This window comes from Raphanus sativus, chromosome 2 (assembly GCF_000801105.2).
Source record: "Raphanus sativus cultivar WK10039 chromosome 2, ASM80110v3, whole genome shotgun sequence".
Classification (NCBI taxonomy): domain Eukaryota; kingdom Viridiplantae; phylum Streptophyta; class Magnoliopsida; order Brassicales; family Brassicaceae; genus Raphanus; species Raphanus sativus.
In genome coordinates this window covers 21,267,637-21,284,501 of record NC_079512.1, presented here as the reverse complement: position 1 = coordinate 21,284,501, position 16,865 = coordinate 21,267,637, and the positions used below count along the sequence as shown (strand labels likewise).

The following is a 16,865-nucleotide window of genomic DNA, read 5'->3' as shown; positions in this document are numbered from 1 at the left end:
GTGACAACGGACAATCTAGACCAAATAATCACACGAGCAAGACCAAAGAAGCCAGTCGACAAAGCTTCAAGGGACTGGTCCTGAATACGAACTAGGAAGAGAGAGGCCAGATAGGAGGGAGGTCACAGGGACGTCTCGGAGCGGCCATAGACGACCAACGCCAACACCACGCCACTGAACCCACCACAAGCCAACACCGCAAGCAGAGATACGCACCACCGCCCTTGGCTAAGCTCGCAATCGAACTAGAGAAAGCTCCGATACACCATAGATGAAGACAAAACAGGACGCACCCTTACCAAGACACCGAGGATAGAGCAACTGAACTGTAGCCTCCGCCGCAACATCACAGACCAGTAGAAACCTCGGATCTAGAGGACCGAAGGTCAGATCTGCAACAGGAGCCCGGGTCACACCTCCACGCGCCGCCAACTCTGGAAGCAGCTTAAGGGACCGCCTCCAAAACCCTAAAACGCCGACTCCTCCAATAGCACCCGCCAGCACCCACCGCACCGCAGCACCATGTCTAATAGACTCGGACCAGCAGCGTTTCTTCTCTCGAGCGAAGACGCCGCAGGAAGAGCTTCAAACACAGAGCAACAAGCAAGGCGGTAAGTAGGACAAGACAACCAGAGAAGCAAAGGAAAAAACGAGGAGAGGAGAAGAGAGGAGCCTCCGGCGCCGAAGCTAACGCGAGCACCGGACGAGAATCCGAGCCTCCGACGCCGGAGTTGAACGGAAGAAGATAAGGTTTAGTTGTTCGTAGAGATGGAAGGGAGAGAAGAGAGAGAAGAAAAAGAGTTTATTTATGTCTCTATATTCTTTGTTTAATCGAGTGCATTATTGTAGTTATAAACAAAAAGAGTACAAAACTGTTATCGTGATACCCGTTGATGTGCAATTCAAAAAAGTAATGAATTAGTATAATAAACTATTCAATAGGCATATAATTTAGAGTCAATTAGCTTAAAATCCATAAAGAAATGGGAAATTAGGAATATACCCAACACAATAAAGTACGGGGTTAAAGAGTATACAAAATTACAATCAAACCCTCTGATATATTGTCTACGGGTTAAGTTTATAGGTTATTAGCTGTCACATATATTTAAAAATATTATAAAGATTTGGTACAGATTACGATTTCTAAAAATTAAACAAAAAAAGATCTCTTTCTCTCTCTCTCTCTCTCTCTCTCTTCTTATCTTCTTCTCCATCTTCTTCCTGTGTTTCTTTTTTTATTTTTACTGAAATATAGTTCTCGACCAAATTGTGGTGACTTTGTGTTCTTGTTTTGTTTCTGAATAATATTCATTGTGTACTTTTTAAAGAAATGGTTCAGTGTGCCCGCTATAAGGTAACTGAAAGAACAACGGCGACCAAGAACGGCATCCCTGGATTTTGTTTCCGGACCTTCTTCTTTCACTGTTAGCCAACTTAGTAGAGACAGTTGCTGAGGGAGGGGGGGGGATGGAGTTAAGGAGATGAGCGGACAACCTACTGGTTCTAGCAAAAGGTGAAACCTTCAAGCTTTAGATGAATTTGTATACATTTCTGTAATTGGGATCTTCTTCTTCCTCACGTGATGGAATTGGAGCCAGTGATGGGTGTGGAGATTTCTAAATCCAAGAGTTGATTTGGCCTTTCTATTGTGAAATAGATGTATATAATCAAGCTTAGCCTGATTAAGTTTATTTTTGGGTTGATAATTCTTGTGTAATCGTGGAAGGCTTTTACTAAACCGGTAATCTGAAAATTTAGCATCTTTTTCCACTTTTAGCTTGTTAAACTTTTTTGTAATTGATGATGTAATATATTCTCATATAATGAAATTGTCTTATTTTCAAGTTGTTGCCTATATCAAACTTCAGACATATACTTGGAAATGTTAGAGGAAACACTAATCAATATTTCATACCAAAAGGCCAAAACTGTGAAAACTTCCTCACCGTAAAATAGTGATTGTTGTTGTGCTTTCAGATTGATATCTTTTATTTTGAAAACTTGTGAAAAACTAAAAAGGTGTGTTGTTGTTGTTGGTTGATTGGATGATGATTAGAACAGAAGAGCCATCTACTAAACTTCATGCTGTTCATGGTGGATGATTTTTTCTTGGCTATCATTTGGTGGACCAAATGATGCTGAATCTCGAGAAACAAAATTGTCTTTTGAGCCATTAAAATTGTTAGCCGTTTAACAATAGGTGTTTGTGCTATTAAACATGTTAGCAAACTAATAAATCGTTACATTTTATTACACTGTCTTGACTTTTATTTGTTGGACATGAAATATTATGTCAAACGATTTTGAGATGAGTTTGAGAAATCACACTACTTCTATACCAAAAAGCATACTCCGATATTATAATAATTAGCGAGCTAAAACAATTTATAAATGGTTAGAAATGGTTAGAAATGGTTAGAAATGGCATAGTTTTAAAATATTTTGCATAATTCGACTGATAACTTAATTGTTATACATAATTAAATATTGTTAGCCGTCTAATAATGAATTTGAATAGATAATCTGAAATGATATCCGTCTATGTATTGATTTTGTCAACTGGATTTGGCATGTACAATAATATCTAGCTAAAATTGGTATTGTCTCGAAAAATATGTAAATGTCTGTCCAACAAAAGCAGCCACTATCTCAGATATTCACTTTCGTTAAATTATCTTTGACACTGTAACCTGCCTGCAAAAATGAACCAAGAATGGTAGAATGTCAAACAATGAGTGTAAGTAAGCTACAAAAGCTAATAGAAAAAAGAAAAAAAATTCAAACTTCCCGTAAATCCGTAGCACATACTTGACTATTTTCATTTGGCTGAGAAGACACTGCATCAGATCCTGCAAATGCATCACAACACAAGCCACAGTCACTAGACAAAATAACTATAGATTTTTCTTGAAAATAAGTTAATTAGATGGTTAAGTCTTGAGTTATCTGTTAGAGGAAACTGAAAAGATTACCAACATAAAAAAAAAAAAACTTTGCCAGCAGGAGAACTGAAGACTAAGATTGAGGCTTATAGGATTTTGAATACCTCATTCTGTTTCTCTGTTGTAGAATCAGCATCCTTTATAGTTAATATCAAGGGGCAGACACCAATCGATATAACAAAGAAAACCCATTTCTTGGAACGTTAGGCACCACACCATTACATCAAAACTTTCATCAACAATCTACTTTCATCAACAATCTACTTTCATCAACAATCTACTAACGCAAGAAAACAATTAAGTTGTATGATCAAACATGAGAGATCAGTACCAAGGATCAGCCCAAAAAGATGTTTTGTCAACCTCAGGAAATACGAGTGAGGTTCAATAGCCGATCAACAGCCACCATGTCACAAATCTAAAAAAAATCTAAAAAAGAAATGCGTCAAGATTAAACAAACACTCAAGCACCAGCAAAGACGAAAACAAATATAACTCTAATTAACCGACTCAAAGGAGGAAGAGGAGGCGGCAATGGAACTGGTTCCATGGGAGATGAGAATCTGGAAATGTGATTGGCTAAACCAGTTAAGATCTGGGTATGCCAAAGCTCACCGGCGCGGCGAAAAACTGAATCAAACAGGTCGGTCAGACCAAAACGGTGGAGCAGACTGTTACGAACTACTACACTAGTAACTGAGGCTTCGGAGGTGGAAGCTTATCGCTCCGCGCCTGAGTAGTCTATATCCTAACTTCTGTTTACCTCCTCAGAAGATCGTCTTCGCCGCGGCTCCATGTGATAAAATTCTTAGAAACTTAAAACTTTCTCGTTCTTGAGAAGGTTCCCAAGGAAATACAGAGATGTAATTGAATTAGATGACAAAGGCGAAATATAATGCTCAGGAGACAGAGCTTCGTACTTATGAATCTCGACTGATTTATTTTTTTCCGTATAAACTCGAAATTTTACAATAATAAGGAAATTACGAAACGAAGTGATAACAGTGAGAAAATAAATAAAATATAGAAATATAGAAATAGAGATACATTAGGTTATGATTAGATAAGAGATAGGGGTAATTTGGTCATAGAATTGTCGACAATATCTAAGTAATTCTGAAAAGTGTATTTACCTAATTATAGGATTTTGTTTATGTGTAGAATGCAAATACTCTATAATTTAAAATCCGCGCGTCAGTAGATGAATGCCTTTTTTTCTGAGTCAAAAATAGATGAATACTTAAAAAAGAAGGCAGATCATAAAGTCCCACGTCAATAGTTGTACATTATTCTCTTGATCATGTCACGTTTTTCATATGATTTAAGACAAATGAACTACAAAATACTTGTGAGATATTCGTACCAAAATACGGGTGTCCTGTCACAAAAAGATTTTGTAGTTGATTCCTTTATTGAAAACCATTTTGTAGTTTAAGCAAAAAAAAACATTTTGTGATTCCTTTATATTTTTTTATTCTGTAACGTTTTCTATCTTTGTTTCATTTTTCAGTAATGAACTTGTAAAAGGGTTTGATTCCTTTTATATATTTTCTCTTTTCATACTAATGTAAATAGTTGCATGTTTTTCACGTTGGAAAATAACACTTGGAAGCAACTTCTCTTCCCAGCTGATCCGTGTGCAACCAGTCGGTTTCCACTAGACATGTCAATTAGGATCGAAACCTACAATCCAGATCTACCTGATCCTAAAAATTACTGGCAACCTTAATTTTATAAACCCAAAAATAATCGGATCTTTCGGGCTAATCCCATTTAGGTTTTGGATATATTGAACATAAGTTCGTCTGAACTAGAGCCGGGCCGAAAATCCAAAACTTTGTATTTTACTTTAAATATTATCATTCTTGCAATTAAAACATTTATTAGTATTAACATATTATTTTAATCTCTTTAATCCAAATTCTAATAAAAATCTATAAAATTTGTTAATACACCTTATTGTTTGATCATTACAAATGTCATATTTTAAATTTTACAAATGCAACTTCTTCTTTTATAACATAGTTTTTTCAACATGGAAAGTATGAAACGTGTGATCATGTTTACCATAAATTTTGTTCTCTTATATGTTTAGTTTAAATTTATATTTGATTATTTAAATCTTATTAAATTTGGTTCATTTATAATATGTTTTTTAAAACATACGAAAAAGTAAAATATTTTTGATAAAAAAAAGAAAAGTTGAAAATCACTTTACATTTTTTTTAAAAGTTCAAACTGATTTTTTTATGAAATTTATATGTATTAAAACGGTAGAAGTGACAATAACAAATTATTTTTCGAAAAACTCAAAAAACTGAAAAACCCTATAGCCCTAAAAAAACCGGGTCGGACCGAACCAGCCCGAATTGAGACCCCTAGTTTCCATGAGAAGGACCTGCCGGTGTTAAAGTGAACACAACTAGATATTAGAACCTTCGACGGTCTTTTTCTTGAAAGACCTTTTGACTATTTTCAGAGTAGCCCATTGGACCATACTCTCATAGCTTATAGGCCCATTCTCAATCGCCGAGCGGGGAAGATGTACAAGAATCTCACGGTAAAGCTAATACCTAGTATTGTAACTTCAGTCTTCACATAGCTTACACTTGTGCCTCCTGCTTATTTCAACGATTATATTGAACGGTGGTTGGGTTAATGTAGAGATATGGGTTTTGATTGTGGTTACAATGCTTATGCAGTTTGGTCCTTATTGATGGAACAGACATCCTATAAATGCTTCTTTTCGAGACATACTGAACTGCCCTGTGTGCGCCTTCGAGCCTGTTGTTTCTTGTAGCGGTTTGTTTGGTTTACTACATAAGAAGGCAAAGCTAAAGGAAGAGTTAAAATGGTGGAGAGTTTTTGGGAAAACTATTCGGATTATGCTGATAAGGTTAGGCACAAGTTCGTTCCTTTTGTTTATTATTGCTTTAGAAGATCATGTGTTGTGTGACTTGTGTCTAATTATCTGGTATCTATCCGTCAAAGATGTATGAATGAAGTTGAGTTGTATTTTATTTTTTTCATTTTTATTGGAATGTTAGGCTTATGAAAAAGATATGCGTTTGTACTATTCGTGGCTTCTCTTAACCTCCAGTTCAGGATATTTCTCAGTGATTATTTTAGTTTAAGAGTTCAGGCGAATCAAACTTAAAGTGTATGAATACCTCCAGTTAAAAACCTAAAGCTGTTTGCTTTCTGACTGTTTTCTCCTTTACACGTAAGAAACCGCAAAGGAAACAATCTTAATCATGATTAGTTAGTTTAATAAAGTGAGTAAGTGACCATTGCTAATCTAATACTTTTCCTAATCCCACTTGTTCCACACTAATCAATCAAAGATTATTTTAAATAATTTCTTCCATCCTTGATAAACCTTTAATTTGTCGCCCTTTGCATTTGCAACCCATTAGCCATTTCCACCTGGAAATGTTTCTTTAATGACTTCTTCATATCACTTTGGAGATAAAAAAAAGTTTTGAGGTTTGTCAGTTTGTGTATAAACACACTCGAGATTTTCAGATATTGCTTATGAAGTGGGCTTGTGTAATATTGATGTGATATATCTCTCTCTCTTCCTTTCAATAGTTAATCATCAGATAGGTTTCCTCCTCATGCTAGTTATGTCCCTTTCCAAGTGATTTTACATCGACCAAGTAGTTTATATATTCATGCACCTCTCTCTCTCTTAGTTGCTTACCCCCCAGATCATCTTGATGATTGATTTGCTTTCTGAATCACTCTAACCGATAAGGGTCTTTCGTTTGTGGTTGTTTTTATGGGTTCTGATGAAAAAGACTTAGAATCTAGCGTGAGATAGTTGCTAACAGCCGGTACTTGCAGATGCAGCATCATTAAGATTCACAACAGATGTAGTTTCTTTTGTTTTCACCTCTCTATTCGAAAACAAAGGGGTCATCTCGAATGAGAATCTTGATGATGCTGCATCAGCATATACATGGCTTCTCGTTCTGTAATGAAGAAAGTAAAGATGTCTTGCCGAAAAGGACTAAAAACAGAAGGTAAAGTCTCTTTTTCTTGTTTCCGACTCTTTCATAATTTCTTGATCACGCCCATATTGTGAAATATCCTTACGATGATGATGTTTCTTTCTTGATTTTGTTGTTTGGCAAAACCATTCACATGTAGAGCTGTCAACGGATCCCACACATGCTTAAAAACTATCAAAAATCGTGTACCCATTATATTTTAAAGTACAGTAGACCTTGATATGATTCTATAATGAGAAATTAACAATTTGGGTCACTTTTTGAGTTTCTCTATCATAAAAAGTCACTTTGGACTACTAGGACACATTATGGCTGGTTGAATACCATTTTATCCCTGGAAAAAGCAAAAATGGATTTAGTTAATTTGATTTTTTTTCTTGGTTTTGGTTTTGAATTTCAAAAAAAGGTTTCTGTGGTTGACCCGAGGTTAAAATTAGATGGGTTTTTTTTTCCTTTTTCTGCTCGATAGGAAAGTGAAAAGGTAGTTTTTTACGAGTTCTACGATTTACTCTCCCGGCGGTTCCGACTTAGATCTTACGGCGGTGGATGACGGAAATGGTGGAGAAGTTGTGAGTGTAGCCAAGGCGGTGGATGGAGGATCGGCAAAGAAGATGATAACGGTGGCGGCGCAACTACTACAGTTGAAGCAATGAAGATGAAAACCAGAGGTGATGAAATCCAGATCTTGTTTTTGTTCTCCTCCGTTCAATTTTTTGGGTAGTCAAATTACAGAATATATCTTTCTCTCTATATAATCTGTTTTATATGCTCATCTACTTCCATGGATACATATGCATCATTTAGTATCAGTGTGTGGACTAGATTTTTCACAGGTTGGTTTCAATTAGATTCCATCCAATCTGGGGCCTACTCTATGTATCTAGTGTCAAGTTTGCTACGAAGACACTCAACTTCAAAAGCAAAGTTGTCAAAGCTCAGATTTGGGATATTGCTGATCAAGAGAGGTAAGAATGTGTTTCCTCTATTTGCTTTCTCCTGTTGAATTAGTTTCTTTATGAAATTCTTAGAATCATAAGTGTTTGACAGAGTCTATGATGTGTAGGTAACGATGTTGTTACTGAAATTATTATTTAGTCTCTTTTGTTAACATCTTTGTTTATACTTTTGAGATATTGAGCAATCACAAGGGCTACTACAAAGGAGATGTAGGTGTATGAAATGTTAATGCTCAGATTTTAGTATTGCAGATTTTTTCTGAGTGTACTAACTTGATATCTCTTCTCTGTAACCACAACAGGAAGTGTCTCCGTCGCAAGTAGTATTTGCAGCAAGAATAGCAGTAGCACCCATGGAAGCTTTAAGCACTCTTTTCGAGAATTACACAGATGTAGCATCCATGGAAGTTTTCCTTTTTGACTTCTTTTTCTTTTGGTATTGGTATTTCATTTTCCTTTATGTAATTTCAGCTAACAATCATTTTCCTCTTATGTATTTCCTTTCCACAAAATACATGTACATATGTACACCAAAGTACATGTACATATGTACACCAAAACATATGTATATATGTTTTACAAACCTTTCCACAAAATACATGTACATATGTACATAGGCAATACGGTGATTACTATATAGATGTGTTTATGAAATACATGTACATATGTACATAGGCAATACGGTCTTTGCTTCCTTTTTGGTTATGGCTATGTAAATGTGTTTATGAAAGTCAGATGTTTTTAGTAAAATCACTTGTAAATGTCCACATTCTAAAACATATCATCTTCACATATGAAAGTCGGATATTGTCACTTAGATAAAACCACTTGTAAATGTCCACATATAGTTATTTTGGAAACTGTACACTTATGAATTACGTGTACACACTATGCCTAAATATTATGTACACATGGATAGTTTATGCGCTGGACAATTTTCTTAAAAAATCCAGCAAATACAATATTGCAAATGTAACTTTAAAGCTATGAAGAAACTTCCACTACACTTGGTGAGGCAAATGAATCAAAAAGTACTACTAACATTGCCAACCTAAACCACCAGCTAAACCCAGCAGCAGTCCGCAAAACCTTGAGATGGCAAGAGGCAATGACACTCATCTCCTCGGCCGTTATCTTCTCCTAAATACAACCAAAGAATTAGTTTTTTTTAGACCCAGATTTCAACAATTCAGTTCAGAGAAGTACACACATTGTCAAATGTTAAAGCTTTATCTTAAAAACCAAACCGAACAAAGAAACTAGAGGAAACCTAATCTGAACAAAGAAACACTCGTTGCAACCTCTATAGATGAAAACAGTTTATTTTTTGGGGAAATCTAGGGGTCAATTGAAAACCTGCTCGGTGCTTTCTCGTGAATCTTCCATTTTTCAATACAAAGACAAAACCTCACATACTCCACAAACTCCAGCCTTTCTCCCTGTTTGGAGTTTGTTTCCAATAGATGATTCTCTCGGACATGAGAATCAGCTATAACACCGACGGTGGAGAGAGAGAGAGGGAGCACCTTGTTGTGAAAATGACAAAAGTGAAGAGATGAGAGTGAATCTGTTGGTTTTGAGTGGATCAAGGTCACAAATATACTGCCATGGACGAAAGTTAGATTATACAGTATTTACAGAGAGAGAGAGAGTTGATCCAAAAGAGAGAGAGAGAGAGAGAGAGAGAGAGAGAGAGAGAGAGAGAGAGAGAGAGAGATGAAAGCAAGAGGATTCAGGGACAAAAAAAGCACGTGGGAGAATTGAAGTTTATCTAAAAGAAATTAGGTTAAATTAAAAAAAAAATGAGAAAGTGATAAGGATAATTTGGAAATTTCGCATGCTCATATGTATGGTTTCTTGTGCAAAAGTGCTTTAGGAGTAATAAGTGACCTACTCTAATATAAAGAAGACAAAATGTGACTCTAGGCGTAAATTTCTCTTCTATAATGAATGGCTCTTGTGGTTATTGGTTTGTGGGTTTAGTTGGAAAAAGTACAGACTACAGTAGACCTCAGAAGTGAGAAGTCTCTTGTGGTTATTCTATGTGGGAACTCACATGGTCACATGTGTAAATGGTCCATAAATGTTCTTTGGTCAGTTCCTTGCGTATGGTTCCCAAGGTATATATGTAATTATATAGTTTCTTTGACCCGATAATGACAAATAAAACATTTTTCCACATGGATCATATGAATCTCGAGGCACAATTTCCTTGTTAAAACAAGTTTTACTTGGGGGAAAATTAATAGAGAACTAGATTCTGACCCGCCCTTAAAAGGGCGGATATTTTTCTGTTGTTTTTTCAATATAAAAGATTGATAATTCTTCGTTTTAATTATATAAACTGTGACATGATCAAGTTTCAATTATGCGGGTTTGTTATAGTGTGTACTGTATGACGAAATTTAAAATGCGCTCCAACCGTTTTATGTTTGTAAATAAGTTAAACAATAGTTTTATCCAGTATTTTGAAATCTGATCCGGACCCGCAGTTGAAACGGAAAACCGGGTGACCTGAAATAAATTCGGGTACAAAACCCAAAATTTAAAAACTCGCAAAAACCCGCTCAAACCCACTAAAACCCAAAACCCGGTACCAGTTGAACTATCGGTTGAACCAGTAGAATATTTTTTTAGTTGTATATCAAATGAAAATAAAAATATAAAAAGTTAAGTTAAGTATTCTAAATGTTTATTAAACATAAATATATACATATCCAAACTATTATTTTATGTTTTAAATATATTTAGAAAGTAGTAAGTTTAGTTTTATATATTTTATTTTTTTATTTTATTAGCTAATATATTATTATATAATAAAATTAATTCATTTATTACGTTTCACCCGCGGTTTACCTGCAGTCGACTCAATGACCCAGTAACCCGGTAAATTTTCCGGTTCAGTGTTCGGGTCAGTTTTCAAAACATTGTTATCCGAAATTTTTATTTGGGCTATTATATAATTTTAAAGATTTATAATTTATATAAAATATTGCTAAACATATAAACTGATCAATAATATTTTTGATTAAGTCTTATCCCGTGTAGTTACAAAATTTCAATCTTTAATATCAACTTATTAAAATTATTGCAGACTTTAATTTGTGGTATTGATATTAAAAAGTTTATGGAATTTGAATTTGATTATATAAAAACACAACTTATTTAATTAGTTAGCAAGTCCATCTAAATGTTGAAATAAGCCCATAAAATCAAAAGACACTAATACCATTAATGATTTTTTTTGTTTGTTCATGTTTTAATGGTATTGATGAAAATAATAACATCTTTGAAAGTTTCACTGGAAATAAATGCATATTGAATTTTCAAATCCTACATAAGTTGGTGGGTTTAGTTGGAAAAAGTAAATTCCAATTTCAGTTGCTGTTTGTTTTACATTTCTAAAAGATATTTGTAGATGAGTTTCTTTTTGCTAAATCGTACACTTATGGTCCCCAATTCCTAAAAAAATCAATTAACCTGCCTTTTTTAAGTAATTAACGTCAACAAAAAGTAAGTAATGACGTCAACAAATTGTTAAATAAGATTCTGTGCTTGGTATTTTTATATGAAGATCGAGCAACCATAATCTCGATTTATGCCATGGTAATTGTGAAGAGAAAACTTATAATATGTTGGAATTTATATCGAAACTCCACATATCCTATATTGGTTATCCATCATATAAACACGCTTGGCAACAAATAACACTACATGTAGTCTACTGATTTTGTACTGGTATCATTCATCAATATGTCACCCAGCGTAGCTTATCACGAACTAGGTAGGCTATTTTAAATAGGAATTGCTTAAAATTTCGAAACAGCTCATATGTATCAAGTTGGAATTTAGTTGCTTACCAAGTTAGCTATAGAACGAAATTGTATTTTACTAAAACTATAACAATTGTTAAAAGAAAAAGGGTGAAACCCTTTGTTTTTGGTCAAAACGAATCTCTAAACTACAATGTTTCAACTTTTGTTTTAGATATACTCCCTCCGTTTCAAAATACACGATGTTTTAGAGAGTTTTTTATGTTTCAAAATAGTTGATGTTTTGATATTTTTATATTATTCTTAGTTTATAGAAAACTGTGTGACCAATAATGTTTAGTACTTATTTTAAAGAATTTGCTGAATTAGTTTTGATTTATACTTTTAATGTTACTTTTTAGGAAAGAGTGTTTACCTTAATTATTGTGCATACAACCAAAACATCAAATATATTGAAACAGAATGAGTATTAAATATGTGTATGTACACAGTACACCTATCTCTATTTTGCTCTATACTATTATAAGAAGTGTTTCAAAAGCTTTGACCTATTTCATTCCAAGTTCTCTATCAATTTCCTAGCTCTATTTTCAAACATCAAACAACACACATTCTACATTAGTGTGCATCTATATACAGAGTTAATTGGATCGAAAGTACCGAGACATCCATTCTTGATTCATCATTCATGGATGATGTAAAGTTGTGGAGAGTTTCCAAGAAAGATTCCATATTCGAGACAACTCATTTTTTTTCAAAACCCGACTTTTTCAGACGAAACTTCTCAAGAAAAGCTACTTCTTCTTCTTCTTCTTCAAAACCCATCTTGCCAAGAAGTTTCTCGAGAAAATGTACTTTGTATTCTTCTTTAGAGCCCATCTTTATGGAGAGTTTCTCTCCAAAACCCACTCCTAAGAAACTTCCGTTTTTTGGATTTGTTGGGCGATTTGGACAACCAGAAATCTTGCACTCTTCGAGAAAAGATATCTGTCACCAATGGAGGTAGCAACAAGAGGGTTCAGATTAGCGAGAGAATGGAACTTTGCACAAGAGAAGAAAGGCAAATCAACAGTTATATTACCTGCCATCTCCCGCTCAATGATGGATCAACTGGAAGCAACGCCGTTCAAGACATGCAAATCAGATGCGGCTTTTGACAATACATCAAAACGAGTAGGTCTCGCCTGGATCTTCACGGACTCAACAGGTACCAAGATCGGACAAGGCTCTACAGCCCAGGACTCCATCGGATCTCCTCTAATTGCTGAAGCACTAGCCCTCAGATCAGCAATCCTCTCTGCGGTGGACCGTGAGATTACACATCTCAAACTGTTCTCCGACAACAAAACGCTCATCAGAACAATCTCTAACGACACGCAGGTTTCGGAAATCTTTGGAATCGTGAAAGACATCCAACAAATGACCTCTGCTTTTGTCGCGATAACCTTCTCTCATATTTCTCGTTTGCACAACTGTGATGCCGATTTTTTGGCAAAACAGACTTTTCATCTTTCTCTGTAATGGATCTTTTGGGAATGACTTGGACCTGAGGCTTTTTAATTTTAATGAATGAACGGTGTCACAAAAAAAAAAGGAAACTTCCGTTTCTATCTAGAAGCAGTTCGACGAAAGGCCAAGCTGACACAGCTACCAAGTGCTCCATCTCTCGGAGCTTGTCTCAAAGAGGCGCTTCCGTGACCCGAAAGTGTCGTAATGTAGCGAAGGAGCATATGTCCCGCTTCTACATCTTGAAACGCTGCGTTTCCATGCTCGTATGTTGGCACAAACACGCCTAGAATTCCTTATAGAGATGTGACAAAGATGAAATCGCAAGAAAAAAAAATAAAACGGCAGCCAAAAAAACGCAGGACCTTAGGTTGAAGATGGGGACAGTTTTGTCTTTTCCCATTTTATTTAACCTAGCAGTGAAAAAAACAAAAAAAGGCAACACTGAGATTTGAACCCTGGTTGATTGAAACTTATAGAAGGGAGCAGACCACTAGACCCCAACTAATCTTCGGGATTCACAGACATATTTTTAATATAACTCTTCTGTTTGATAGATGCCCTAAAATTAATCCCCGATTAATCTTCGATTAGTCTCCGATTTTTTCATTAATCGCTAGGCGCTACCCGAGCGCACGCGTAGCGCCTAACGTATTCCCGAACAAGGAGTCCACCAAATGACACTTTAATAAAAAAAATTATATTATGAACCCACAAAAAATTAAGCTCAAGCTATACTTTCACACGAGTATTTTGTAATCATTTTCTTCTAATTATTGTGTGCTTGTATAGTTGTATTGAAGTGAGAAAGATACCCTCTGAAACATTGGGAATTTAAAAGACATAAACAAAACTGTACCGGTGTTCCGCTCCACTGTTCGCATTTTATATATGTCGGTCCATCTTACAGATAAATCAGATTTAACAAATAAAATACCATCCCCTAGATATACCTGTTAGTAAGTTTTTTTTTTAAAAGAACCGTTAGCAAATTAACCAACATTGCTTTTTGTTCCTTTTGGTTGATTTGCATTGTTGGGCTTGTGTCACACTTTGCATTTGCCGAACAATTATGTGATGGACCAAACAGAAAACATGTATGTGATGATAATTAACCAATTGCTAGGTTTTATGAGTGGTACACTCAAATCTTTTTTTTTTTAAATGTGAGTATCATTAATGAAAACGAATGGTTGATATACAATGTAGAAGCTTGGATCCTATTTTGCTTTAATAGCTTGATGGTTTCTAAGTGCACAAAGAAGATAAAAACACTTAGAGAACTTAAAGAAGGTTTAGCAAGTTCCTGAAGAGACAAATGCAAGTGGAACTAAGAGAGTGATACAAACTTTTTTCAATGATTTACATTGAATTGTTAAATTTCTCGAAAATGAACTTGAAAGATGATGAAACAGATTTAACAAAGGAATTGGTGAAACTAAAAGTGTGAACAAAATCAATCCCAAATCATAACAATAGAGAGCACGATAACACCGAGGAAGACAGCAAGAAACTTGTAGATTGGCTTGTCGAAGTGACACTCCTCACGAGGCTTATAGCCTTTTGCGATAAGGTGATGAATCGAAACATACATGAAGACTCCACATGCAATGCTCATTGATATTGCGTAAGTCCAATCACCTGCGGCTCCTTGGCTCGTAGCATTGATGCCGATGCCAATCCCCACGCCTAAAGGACTCGAAATCCCGAAGGCAAAGGAATAGACAGCTGTGAGGAAGAATGGTCGTTTAGGGATTAGCTTGAGGAGAGCTATTCCCATTGCTACGGCCGCAAAGATCTTGTGCAGAGATATTGTCCATAGGTTTCTCCATGCGTCGCGTTTAGTGTCTGTTCAATATATGGTCATTAGATAACTTTATAAATTAAAAGGATTTAGGTATCAGACTTTATATCTATAGTATTATATACCTACACTGGATCCAACTTAAATTTATATTATCGTTGGATAGTAGTATTTAGCTAGAATAAGCTAATACTAGGTAGCCATTTAAAGCTTGTGTAATGTTATTAACAAGGTTCCGTGAATTTAAAAATAGCTAATTGAATTTATGTATAATTCAGAACACTAGTAACAATAGGTCATATATAATTGTCTTGTAGCAGAAAGTGACACTTAACAAGAGTGTCTCGGCTAAGCCACGCTTGTTTCGTTTCCATTTGCGTGTATATATAACATGAAATCACCAAAAAAAAAACATGAAATCCCAAATGTAAACGCAGAAAAAAGGACATGAGACGTAATTCTAAAGTTATGTACGCTGCCTATAAATAACTTTCCTCTATCTAACCATGCATATAGTAGACTACCCAAACTGCATAAAATGAATGAAATCTTAGGGGATCATATAGCTTAGGTTTACCTAAAGCAATTATAATTACTACACCAATCCATCTAGATATAAGTACATATCCACTTGGTTAACGTTGTTCAATCAAGAAGCGTGTTTCAGTATTTGTTACCTGACACACCAATAGCGATTCCCTCGAAGACGGAGTGAAAACAAAGCGCAACAATAAGCAAAGCCGTGTCTCCAAATCCACTCGTACGCAAAATCGTTTGATTCACATCAACATTACTTCCAGTCTGACGGCGACCTTCTTCCTTCACCTCCAAGGCATCATCCACTCTCGACTCTCCGGCTCCACTAGCCCCGTTGTGATTGTGTTTACTACTCCCAGCCGCTACAAACGCAACCGCCACATCTGCTAGCATCGTAAGGCAATATCCACCGGCTGCTAACATAAAGGCGTAAGGATACTCTTTGTGTTTCAACCCTCGGAAAGTCTCGTTGGCATCGCTGAGGAAATGAATTAGAGCGGTGGCGAGGAATATACCGCCGGAGAATTGAGTTCCGAGAAGGAGAAAAGACTCATTCCACCGGTAAAAGTAAGGAGAAATTCCCGCCAAGAATGTGCTAAAGAAGAGTATTATAAGACAGTAGATCTTCACACGCACTAAGCTCTTGGACCGGAGATCCACGGCGGTTGTGCCAGCGGCCGGAGGTGGTTGGTTAGCAGCCTCCTCCTCTTCGTTGTGGTCTGAGCCGCCGTGAGCTAGGATTAGGGAAAAACAAAGGAAGAGAATAGAGAGGAAGAAGAGAGTTGACCTTAGGGTTTTGGAAGAGAAAGCCATTAGTCTTGTTTGTGTTGTACTTTTTTCACTTCATGAACTTAAATAGTGTATGGACTTATGTATATATATGGTTGTGTTTGTAGTACAGTGTTGACTTTATTGTAAGAGATTTTCTGTGACAGTACAACGGTAATATCATTCGGAAGTTGTACTACAAAACTAATAGCCGGCGACCGAAGAGCTGGTTCCTTGTGAAATACCCTGTACCGGATACAATCATTGTATATTTATAATTATTAGAATCATAACGTTGACAAAAAGTAGTATTCAATTTTTTTATGAAAGCTTTCTTTAGATTGGTTTATTGCTTTATCAATGTTTTTGAAAAATGACAGAAATATTGATATGTCTGAGTTCTGAATCCTGAAAATGGATTAAAATTTCAAATTTATGCAAAATATGTCAAATTTATTGATTCATATGAGTCTTGAAATCAGAGGCGTGCCTATAGTGTATTGGAAAAGGCACTCGCCTCAGGCCCCCAATTTATATAACACTCTTAGAACCCCAAAATTTTA

General features: G+C 35.6%; 1 protein-coding gene, 2 long non-coding RNA genes and 1 pseudogene across 9 annotated transcripts; 2 read left to right on the top strand and 2 right to left on the bottom strand.

Moving 5' to 3' along the window:
- Positions 1-2,432: 2,432 nt before the first annotated feature.
- On the bottom strand, positions 2,433-3,923 carry LOC130498880 (uncharacterized). Of its 4 annotated transcripts, none has more exons than XR_008937901.1 (4): positions 3,456-3,923; positions 3,277-3,374; positions 3,050-3,139; positions 2,433-2,852 (listed from the first exon to the last, which is right to left on the bottom strand). It is a non-coding gene; the product is annotated as an uncharacterized LOC130498880 (long non-coding RNA). The 4 variants fall into 4 exon arrangements; XR_008937899.1 differs by having other exon boundaries at positions 3,050-3,082; XR_008937900.1 differs by having other exon boundaries at positions 3,277-3,363.
- A 2,169-nt stretch (positions 3,924-6,092) lies between these two features.
- LOC130498618 (uncharacterized) lies at positions 6,093-8,609 on the top strand. Of its 4 annotated transcripts, XR_008937508.1 has the most exons (3): positions 6,100-7,923; positions 8,089-8,124; positions 8,217-8,609. It is a non-coding gene; the product is annotated as an uncharacterized LOC130498618 (long non-coding RNA). The 4 variants fall into 4 exon arrangements; XR_008937502.1 differs by lacking the exon at positions 8,089-8,124 and having other exon boundaries at positions 6,093-7,923; XR_008937507.1 differs by having other exon boundaries at positions 6,093-7,923; positions 8,089-8,609.
- Positions 8,610-12,148: 3,539 nt separating this feature from the next.
- Positions 12,149-13,495, top strand: LOC130508620 (small polypeptide DEVIL 18-like; annotated as a pseudogene).
- Positions 13,496-14,557: 1,062 nt separating this feature from the next.
- Positions 14,558-16,366, bottom strand: LOC108841210 (zinc transporter 2). The gene is made up of 2 exons (XM_018613991.2): positions 15,675-16,366; positions 14,558-15,041 (listed from the first exon to the last, which is right to left on the bottom strand). Exons 1-2 carry the CDS (start codon positions 16,345-16,347, stop codon positions 14,650-14,652), a joined length of 1,065 nt encoding a protein of 354 aa, XP_018469493.1. The 5' UTR covers positions 16,348-16,366; the 3' UTR covers positions 14,558-14,649.
- Positions 16,367-16,865: the final 499 nt, after the last annotated feature.